The sequence below is a fragment of the Pyrus communis genome, chromosome 1, assembly GCF_963583255.1.
Source record: "Pyrus communis chromosome 1, drPyrComm1.1, whole genome shotgun sequence".
Lineage (NCBI taxonomy): Eukaryota > Viridiplantae > Streptophyta > Magnoliopsida > Rosales > Rosaceae > Pyrus > Pyrus communis.
Window position 1 is genome coordinate 35,429,571 of NC_084803.1, and position 10,874 is coordinate 35,440,444.

Consider the following 10,874-nt stretch of genomic DNA (forward strand, 5'->3'; position numbering starts at 1 on the left):
TTTTAATACATTTTATACATCTAAGCTATACAATTATGGAACGGATGATGATTGCTTAGCTTATTTAATAATCAATTCGTGGGCGGGTTCAGATTATTTTTTGTTTTGTTAAACTTTGTTAACTTATTACTAGTCATGTATTTGACAGGTAAGATATCCACTTTTTGTACAGTTTGAAAAGTCTGACCACAAGTACTTTTTAAGTGCTTATATAAGGAAGAGTTTCTCGGCTTTCCTTCAGCATTCACGTAAGCCCTGCCTACTCCAAAAACAACTTCTGCGAAGTGCCTGTTGAATTGTAATCTTGTCTTGGCCCAAAGATAATTGATCCGGCCCATACACAAAGAAAGATCCATGCACATGCTAGAGAATTCTAGCAAAGTTCAAGTTGGTGGAAGAGTCTAGAAGAATGGTGAGGATTCCACCAACATACAAGATTAGTGTAGATAATTCTAGCTTAGGAAGGTAGTGGAATTATCTAGATATCTCTAGCATGATGTTTTCATGCTTCTCCAAGGTTCCATCCATGCCTATAAAAGGAGAAGGCATCCACACCATTTGTAACAACCAAGAGAGCAAGTAGTAAGAAGTGAGAGTGTCAAGTAAGAAGTAAGAAGAAGCAACAAAGCTTCTAAGAGTGCTTGAGTGTTTCCTTTTGTACTAAGTTTGTGAGTGAATAAAAACCTTGTGTAATACTTTGAGAATTCTTTCTTTCTCTTGCCTATCAATTCCGCTGCGTTACATTTTTCTTTGTGAGATAAACCTCTCCAAGTAGTGAAGCATTTTTAAACCCCAACAAAGTGGTACCAGAGCTATGGCTAGCAATGCTATGGCAGCCTTCCAAGTTCCAGTGCTCGACAGCAACAACTTCGATAATTGGAGTATCAAAATGAAGGCCCTTTTGGGTGCACACGATGTTTGGGAAGTCGTGGAGAAAGGCTACACTGAGCCAGAAGATGAAGCTACTCTGTCTCAACCCCAGAAGGAGAGTTTGAAAGATTCAAGAAAGAGAGACAAGAAGGCTCTCTACCTTATCTACCAAGCATTAGATGACAATGGCTTTGAGAAGGTCTCGAGTGCAACCTCTGCCAAGCAAGCATGGGAGAAGCTTCAAACCTCTTACAAAGGAGCCGAACAAGTGAAAAAGGTTCGTCTTCAAGTATTAAGAGGTGAGTTCGAATCTCTACAAATGAAAGGGTCTGAATCAATCTCTGATTATTTCTCAAGAGTCTTAGCCGTTTCCAATCAATTAAAAAGAAACGGAGAAAAGTTAGAAGATGTTAGAATTATGGAGAAGATACTACGCTCGTTGGACCCCAAGTTCGAGCACATTGTCGTGACGATTGAAGAAACTAAAAACTTGGAAGAAATTAGTATAGAGCAATTAATGGGTTCACTACAAGCATATGAAGAGAAACATAAGAAGAGGCAAGGGAATGATGAGCAGCTCCTTAAGACGCATGTTCAGCCAAAGAAGAAAGAAGAAAGCTTCGACAACGAGAGAAGCCGATACGGAAGAAGTCGTGGTCGAGGTCGCGGACGTGGACATGGGCGTGGATGTGGTTGGAACTTAAACAACCATAGCAACTACGAAAGAGGAGAAAACTCAACAAAAGGTCGCGGAAGAGGACGCTCAAACTCAAGGTATGAAAAATCTCAAGTTCAATGCTATAATTGTCAAAAGTTTGGGCATTATGCTTGGGAATGTAGAGCTCCAAACAACAGACTTGATGAGAAGGTCAATTATGTGAAAGAAGAGAAAGAAGAGAATGGTGTTGTGCTACTAGCATGCAAGAACAATGATGGAGACCAAGACTATACATGGTACCTTGACACTGGCGCTAGCAACCACATGTGCGGAAGAAGAAGCATCTTCGTAGAGCTCAATGAATCAGTGAGTGGCAACGTTTCTTTTGGAGATGAATCCAAAATACCCGTAAAAGGAAAAGGTAACATCCTTATTCCCCTGGAAAATGGGGGTCACCAATTAATTTCGAATGTCTACTACGTGCCCAATATGAAAAGCAACATTTTGAGTTTGGGTCAACTCTTAGAAAAAGGTTATGATTTTCATACGAAAAATTATATCCTTTTTCTTAGAGATGACAAAGGAAGATTAATTGCCAAGGCGAAAATGTCAAAGAATAGGATGTTTCCCATGAACATTCAAAACGATGTTGCAAAGTGTCTCAAGATATGTTACAAAGACATATCTTGGCTTTGGCATCTTCGTTTTGGGCATCTTAACTTTGGGGGATTGGAGTTATTATCCAAGAAGGAGATGGTGAGAGGCTTACCGTGTATCAGCCACCCTGATCAAGTTTGTGAAGGATGTTTACTTGGGAAACAGTTCAGGAAAAGCTTTCCAAAGGAGTCGACCACAAGAGCCCAGAAGCCACTCGAGCTCATTCACACCGATGTGTGCGGTCCAATAAAACCAAGCTCTTTGGGTAAAAATAATTATTTCCTTCTCTTCATTGATGATTTTTCAAGAAAAACCTGGGTGTATTTCTTGAAGCAGAAATCAGAAGTCTTTGGAGCATTCAAGAAGTTCAAAGTCGCTGTAGAAAAGGAGAGTGGTTGCAAGATCAAAGCCATGAGATCTGATCGAGGAGGAGAGTTCACTTCGAAGGAATTTCAAGAGTTTTGTGAAGCAAATGGAATTCGTCGACCTTTGACAGTTCCAAGATCCCCTCAACAAAATGGAGTGGCAGAAAGAAAAAATCGAACCATCCTCGACATGGCTCGAAGCATGCTCAAAAGCAAGAAATTGCCTAAGGAATTGTGGGCAGAAGCTGTAGCATGTGCTGTCTACCTATCCAATCGGTCTCCAACAAGGAGTGTGTGGGGAAAAACTCCGCAAGAAGCATGGAGTGGAAGAAAACCAGGTATTTCTCATCTAAGAGTTTTTGGAAGCATAGCCCATGTACATGTACCAGACGAGAGGAGAACCAAACTCGACGACAAAAGTGAGAAGTTCATCTTCATCGGCTATGACACCAATTCAAAAGGCTATAAGCTGTATAATCCAAACAATGGGAAGACGGTGATCAGTCGAGACGTGATGTTCGATGAAGAAGGAGAATGGGATTTTGGCCCGCATGCAGGTGATCTTCACTTCTTTCCTCAATTTGAAGAAGAGAATGAACAAGGGATGATGGAGCAAGCAAGAGAGGTTCAACAAGAATCCACTACTCCACCTACTTCACCAACATCAACCAATCATGGTAATTCATCAGCATCAGCATTGTCAAGTGGGAGTCTAAATGAAAGAGAAGTACCACGCACAAGAAGTATACGAGATCTTTATGAGGTAACTGAAAGACTTGATAATCCTACACTTTTCTGTCTCTTTGCTGATTGTGAACCAGTCGACTTCCAAGAAGCAGTGCAAGATACTAAGTGGAGGAAAGCAATGGATGAAGAAATTGAAGCAATCCAGAAGAATGATACATGGGAACTCGCTATTCTTCCGAAAGGACACAAAGCAATCGGAGTCAAGTGGGTGTACAAGACAAAGAAAAATGCCAATGGAGAGGTCGAAAGATACAAGGCAAGACTAGTGGCAAAAGGCTATAGTCAAAGAGCCGGAATCGACTATGATGAGGTATTCGCACCCGTTGCTCGGTTGGAAACTATACGATTACTAATTTCTTTGGCAGCTCAAAACAGTTGGAAGATTCAACAAATGGATGTGAAGTCCGCCTTCCTAAATGGAGTCCTTGAAGAAGAAGTCTACATTCAGCAACCGTCAGGCTATGAGATCAAAGGGCATGAAGACAAAGTTCTGAAGCTGAAGAAAGCCCTATATGGGTTAAAACAAGCGCCACGAGCATGGAATAGTCGCATCGACAAGTACTTTCAAGAAAACAACTTCATCAAGTGCCCTCATGAACATGCTCTCTACGTCAAAGTCAAAGATGGAGATATTTTGATTGTGTGCTTATATGTGGATGATCTAATCTTCACCGGGAGTAATCCAAGCATGTTTGAAGAGTTCAAGAGAGTGATGACCAAAGAATTTGAGATGACCGACATCGGGTTGATGGCATATTACCTAGGCATTGAAGTCAAGCAGAACGAAGAAGGAATTTTCATCTCCCAAGAAAGCTACACAAAGGAGATACTGAAAAAGTTCAAAATGGACGACTGCAAGCCCGTGAGCACGCCAATGGAGTGCGGAGTCAAACTAACCAAGTATGACAAAGGAGAAAGCGTAGATCCAACATTTTTCAAGAGTCTAGTTGGAAGCTTGCGCTACTTGACTTGCACAAGACCAGATATTCTCTATGCTGTCGGATTAATCAGTCGCCACATGGAGAATCCCACAACAACACATTTGAAAACGGCCAAAAGAATTCTTCGATACCTCAAAAGTACTGTTAACTTTGGCTTGTTTTATTCAAGTTCTGATAACTACAAACTTGTTGGATATAGCGACAGTGATTGGGCAGGAGATTCCGACGATAGAAAAAGCACTACTGGATTTGTGTTCTTCATGGGAGACACTGCATTCACATGGATGTCGAAGAAGCAACCAATTGTCACTCTCTCTACCTGCGAAGCTGAATATGTAGCTGCTACTTCATGTGTCTGCCATGCAATCTGGCTGAGAAACTTGCTGAAAGAATTGAGAATGCGACAAGAAGAGCCAACAAAGATCTACGTCGACAACAAGTCTGCAATAGCTTTAGCAAAGAATCCAGTATTCCATGACAGGAGCAAACACATAGATACCCGTTATCATTTCTTAAGAGAGTGCATTGCAAGAAAGGATGTGCAAGTGGAATACGTGAAGTCTCAAGACCAAGTTGCCGACATATTCACCAAGCCACTCAAACAAGAAGACTTTGTCAGACTAAGAAACTCAATTGGCGTCACAAGACAAGATTAAGGGGGGATGTTGAATTGTAATCTTGTCTTGGCCCAAAGATAATTGATCCGGCCCATACACAAAGAAAGATCCATGCACATGCTAGAGAATTCTATCAAAGTTCAAGTTGGTGGAAGAGTCTAGAAGAATGGTGAGGATTCCACCAACATACAAGATTAGTGTAGATAATTCTAGCTTAGGAAGGTAGTGGAATTATCTAGATATCTCTAGCATGATGTTTTCATGCTTCTCCAAGGTTCCATCCATGCCTATAAAAGGAGAAGGCATCCACACCATTTGTAACAACCAAGAGAGCAAGTAGTAAGAAGTGAGAGTGTCAAGTAAGAAGTAAGAAGAAGCAACAAAGCTTCTAAGAGTGCTTGAGTGTTTCCTTTTGTACTAAGTTTGTGAGTGAATAAAAACCTTGTGTAATACTTTGAGAATTCTTTCTTTCTCTTGCCTATCAATTCCGCTGCGTTACATTTTTCTTTGTGAGATAAACCTCTCCAAGTAGTGAAGCATTTTTAAACCCCAACAGTGCCTTCTCCCGCACCCTCCTTTCATTTGGTTAGATTCAGTCTCTTCTGTAGCTATCACGCCTAACAAGTTATATTTCTTGAGTGTAGTTATTTTAGTCTTCGGTTTTTAAGATATGTGCATGAACTGAATAAGTCCATCAAACCTATATTCCCTTGGACTAGTTGAAAAAACACATTCTGCATGCAACTATAAACTGCTTCTAGTGGTCTATTGTACTCCTTCACACTTTTTCGCTATCACTTTGTTCGGAATATGAGAATTGCTATTCTGATCTGCCTGTTCATCATTTCTTTTTCTGTTTCTTGCATTACAGTGAACTGATTATCCATGGCTTCAATTCATTCAAGCAACGAGGACATCGAAGCCAAAGAATTGGACACCAGAAGCGTATCATCTTCGCGCAATCATTCGCAGGGTGCACCATACATTCACAAAGTGGGAGTTCCTCCAAAGCAGAACCTTTTCAAGGAATTCTCGAACACTGTGAAAGAAACCTTCTTTTCAGATGATCCTCTACGGCCCTTCAAGCACCAACCTAAGTCGCGAAAGTTCATCCTTGGCGTGCAGGCTATTTTCCCCATATTCGAATGGGGGAGAGGCTATAATCTATTGAAGTTCCGGGGTGATCTAATTGCTGGACTGACTATTGCTAGTCTCTGCATTCCTCAGGTAAATTGGCAGCTTAATCTATTGAAAATCAGCTTATGTCATTTTTCCGGTTCCATAGTTCTAATGATTTTCTCAACTGGAAAATCAGGACATTGGATATGCAAAACTTGCATACTTGGCTCCCCAGTATGGATTGTGTAAGTATATCTATGCTACTCAAGAACACACCTTTATTGTTACCTGATTTCCTTGGATGTTGTTCTGAGACTTCTCTTTTGTTTTTCAAAACCTTTACAGACTCGAGCTTTGTTCCACCTTTGATCTATGCAATCATGGGCAGCTCAAGAGATATTGCCATCGGACCAGTGGCTGTGGTGTCTCTCCTGCTGGGTACACTTCTTCAGAATGAGATTGACCCCGTTAAGAACCCAGATGATTACCGGCGCCTGGCCTTTACGGCTACCTTCTTTGCAGGCATCACCCAAGCCACCCTTGGGATTTTGAGGTAATTGCTTTAGCTTTATTTTACATCTTACATTTTTTTTTTTTACCTTAATGAAGGCCTCTTAGCTTTTGATTCTCAGTCGTAATACTATCCTGGTTTTGTTTTTGTTATCAGGATGGGGTTCTTGATTGATTTCTTATCTCATGCTGCCATTGTTGGGTTTATGGGTGGAGCTGCCATCACAATTGCTCTCCAACAGCTTAAGGGTTTTCTCGGAATACAAAAGTTCACAAAGAAAACTGATATTGTTTCTGTAATGCAATCTGTATTTCACTCGGCTCATCATGGGGTAAGCTTTATCTAGGGTTAAAATCCGAATCATCTTTTTTCTTTGACTAACTGAAACATCAAGTTACTGATCCCCATATTACACAATTTTGCAGTGGAACTGGCAGACAATAGTTATCGGAGTATCATTTTTATCGTTCCTCTTGCTTGCCAAATATATTGTAAGAATCCCCAAACTTTGCTGCTACTCACCTAATACAATTCAAGCTTGTTAGTTCTTGTCTGATTTTCACAAGTTCTCGGGAGCAGGGAAAGAAGAAGAAGAATCTCTTCTGGGTTCCAGCAATCGCCCCGCTAATATCTGTTATCCTGTCCACATTTTTTGTGTACATAACTCATGCAGAAAAGGATGGGGTTGCAATTGTAAGTCCCGTGTGTTATAAATAGTACTTCAGAAGAATGTTAATTTCAGTTGCAAGAAGCAGTACTTACGGTTTCTCCATGTATGTAGGTGAATCATATCGAAAAAGGAATCAATCCTCCATCTGTGAATGAAATATTTTTTACTGGTGACTATCTTGCGAAGGGTTTCAAGATTGGGGTTGTAGCTGGAATGGTAGCATTGACGGTGAGCATCTCAGAGCTCATTTCCTCTAACCAAGAAGAAAATTTGATATCATTTCTTGTATCTTTTTCTTATTGGTGTGAATTATCAGGAAGCTATAGCAATTGGAAGAACTTTTGCTTCCATGAAGGACTACCAGTTAGACGGAAACAAAGAAATGGTGGCTCTAGGAACCATGAATATTGTCGGTTCAATGACTTCCTGCTATGTCGCGACAGGTGAGAAAGAAAGTACCATTTAAATTATGAATTACAGACTAATAGTTGCGAATGCATATTTGTGCATGATAAGGGTTCAGGAGCTGTAGTCTATTGGTTTAGGCTTCTAGCAGGCGCAGACCATGTTTTCAATGCAAAAATTTGACTAGTAAAACCGTTGAAGATGAATTATAGTTAATGCATAACAAATTCTCAAAATAATACAAATCTAGCAAACGTAGTTAGTTGATACTCTAAGGTTAAGCAATAAGCATACTTAAAACCCTTGAACCTTGTATCTAGAGGGATGCGTGAATAAGGACATGGAACTGATTGAACGCTCTTATACTTGCAGGTTCCTTCTCACGCTCGGCAGTGAATTACTTTGCCGGATGCCAAACTGCAGTCTCTAATATTGTCATGTCCGTTGTTGTTTTCCTAACCTTGCAATTCATTACACCTCTTTTTAAGTACACCCCGAATGCCATTCTTGCTGCCATCATTATATCCGCTGTGATCAACCTAGTCGACTTCCAAGCAGCAATCCTTATATGGAAGATTGACAAATTCGACTTTGTCGCTTGCATGGGAGCCTTCTTTGGTGTTATCTTTGCATCTGTTGAGATCGGCCTCTTAATTGCGGTACATATCTTTATTGTTAACTGCCTTGTATTCGAAAACTATCTTATAGAGATCAGCAATCTAAATTAACATTTGTTTCTATCCAGGTCTCAATATCCTTTGCTAAAATCCTCTTACAAGTTACCAGACCACGGACTGCAATACTCGGGAAGATTCCAAGGACAAATGTATACAGAAACATCCAGCAGTATCCAGAAGCAACTAAGGTTCCAGGGGTTATGATTGTGAGAATTGACTCAGCAGTTTACTTCTCCAACTCCAATTACATTAAGGAGAGGTACATATAGTCTCTCGTATATGCTCAGTTCACTTAAATCTTCGTGGTAATTCTTAAAGCTGCAATGAAAAAGGGGTAACCTAGGACTAAAAAATCTATAAAAAGAGAACTTGTGGTTGCCTTACATTGGCTGTAAAACTTTGGTTTAACTGCCAAACTAAGCTGTTTCTTTCTACTTATTAAAGCTTTCGTACTTGAAATGGGCAGCATAGGCTATATAAGTCACATGTTAGTTCTAGTAGTTTATATGCCCTATCATGGAAAGAACCTAGAAATAGGTTGATTTTCATGTTTCACAATTTTCCTAGTCATACTATCTGTAGTTTTTGCGGTCCTCAATTTCAACTTCCTAGCAGGATATTAAGATGGTTGGTAGACGAAGAAGAACAGTTGAAAGAAGCCTACCTACCAAGCATTCAGTTTTTGATCGTTGAAATGTCACGTAAGCAGTTTTCTAATCTTTAAAACCAAATGCTGATACGCTGATTCATTACTCCCGGTTTATCTAAACTCATTTCTCATGGTGTCTTGTGTTCGTTGCAGCCGTGACTGACATTGACACCAGTGGTATTCATGCTTTGGAAGAGTTGCATAGGAGTCTCCAAAAGAGAGATATTCAGGTAAATTATATGCATGCGAAATCATCCTGTCATTTTCTACTTCAGTGAACAAAAATTACACTGACATTCTATGTGATATGAACTTGTTCAAGTTGTCTTATCCCCAATCTTGTTGTGCAGCTTGTTCTTGCGAACCCCGGACCGGTGGTGATTGATAAGATTCACGCATCCCACGTTTCAACTTTGATAGGCGAAGACAGAATCTTTCTCACGGTGGCTGATGCCGTCTCATCCTGTTCTCTGAAATTGGTGGAAGAAGCTTAGTGTAAATGGAATGTGATTATTGTTTGAGAGAGTAATCACAAACAAATTATTGAAATGGAGAGAGGCTTACCAGGTTCTTCAGTTGAAAAGTGGATGGCCGGGAAGCAAACGTGAAAGTGGTAAAAGCTGAAGTGTTTGAGTCCAATGCAAGTAAAAAGTAAAAAAGATATGTAACAACATAAAGAGGTGCAAATTGGTAAATGGGTGTTCAAATTACAGGAAAAATGTGTGTAGAATGAGAATCGAACTATTGGTTTTCTTTCTACATATAGATTTGTATGCTTTTGGATCTGTATGTGCAAGTTTGGTATTCCACTTTTATTTATCAGTATATAAGAGTTTTTGAGTTTGAGGGCATGGATCTTTCTATTTCCTATTGCAACAAACACCAATGTTTTAGTATTAACGACGTGGGTGGAATGCTTATGATTGTTTGAGATTCAACTCTATATCGCTTTGATTAATAAATCCTTTTCAAAAAAGAAAAGAGTCGCAGTAATTCTGTATAATGGTCAAACAAAAGGGTGGTGTAATTAGCACTCCAAAAAAATCATTGTGCACTATTTATAAGTGTATTTTTCTTTCTAAATATAAAAAGTGCGGAGTGCATAATAATTTTTATTGAGTGTAAATAATATCACCCTTCAACAAATATAAACCATCTATTAGAACAGTACACAATATGTGATGTAACCTTGCTAGAAGCAATAAGACTATGGATTTAGGAATCATTTGGTACGTAAAGAGATTGGATTGGAATAAATAGCTGTTTAACATATTGAAGGTAGAAGAGAATAATTTTTCATTTTGAGGAGGATTAAAAGGAATTAGACATAAAGGAAATTTCTCCATTCTAAACCTATCATTTTGGGGATAATTGGATTGGAATGGATAAGTTTTCTTTCTTAAGTAATCTATCACTTACATCCACGTTGGTCACACTTTTTTCATCTCTTCCTTCAAAATAGCGTTTTATCCGTTCCAATCCGATCTTGCAATAGTACTCATGGCCTAAAGACAGTCTTACAGAAGCCCACAATGAAACGGCAATCCCAACTCAGTCCCCATATCAATACTTGGAGCCAATAAACTGCCAGAGATTTTATGTTTGGAGATCAAGGTACTCAAGAATGAAAAACGTCTCATTAGATAGGTAGGTCTTGCTATAACTTACAGGAAAGTTAAAAAAACCAACCTCGTAGAGGGCTTTGCTACCCAAGCTAGAGGAAGGCATACTCTATATGAAATAGAGCAATATAAATATCAAAAACAATATACGCAACGTCTTTTATGGTAAGAATATATAGACCCATGATTAGATGGCTCGAATAAACTTTTTGAAATGACAATAACACCACCTTAAAAAGTTAGTATGAAACTTGGCCCAAGTTATTGGTAGAAAAGCGTAAATCTGTATATTAGTTTATGTATGTGGTACAGTCACAGAGGGCTTGGGGGTTGGGTACATCGACATCAAGAAATACAGTAGTATAT

General features: G+C 39.4%; 1 protein-coding gene across 1 annotated transcript; it reads left to right on the forward strand.

Moving 5' to 3' along the window:
• The first annotated feature begins 5,611 nt into the window (after positions 1-5,611).
• LOC137710465 (sulfate transporter 1.2-like) lies at positions 5,612-9,458 on the forward strand. The gene is made up of 13 exons (XM_068449493.1): positions 5,612-6,082; positions 6,171-6,219; positions 6,320-6,527; positions 6,642-6,816; positions 6,911-6,976; positions 7,065-7,178; positions 7,267-7,383; positions 7,472-7,598; positions 7,933-8,219; positions 8,306-8,496; positions 8,853-8,938; positions 9,040-9,116; positions 9,237-9,458. Exons 1-13 carry the CDS (start codon positions 5,741-5,743, stop codon positions 9,378-9,380), a joined length of 1,983 nt encoding a protein of 660 aa, XP_068305594.1. The 5' UTR covers positions 5,612-5,740; the 3' UTR covers positions 9,381-9,458.
• The last annotated feature ends 1,416 nt before the right edge of the window (positions 9,459-10,874 follow it).

What these genes read in the sequence shown, in the direction of transcription:
- LOC137710465 (XM_068449493.1), top strand. Translation starts at nt 5,741, where the DNA reads ATGGCTTCAATTCATTCAAGCAACGAGGACATCGAAGCCAAAGAATTG. An exon ending in GCCACCCTTGGGATTTTGAG is followed by an intron (nt 6,528 to 6,641) that starts GTAATTGCTTTA and finishes TTTTGTTATCAG; the next exon opens with GATGGGGTTCTTGATTGATT. An exon ending in TCCAAAAGAGAGATATTCAG is followed by an intron (nt 9,117 to 9,236) that starts GTAAATTATATG and finishes CTTGTTGTGCAG; the next exon opens with CTTGTTCTTGCGAACCCCGG.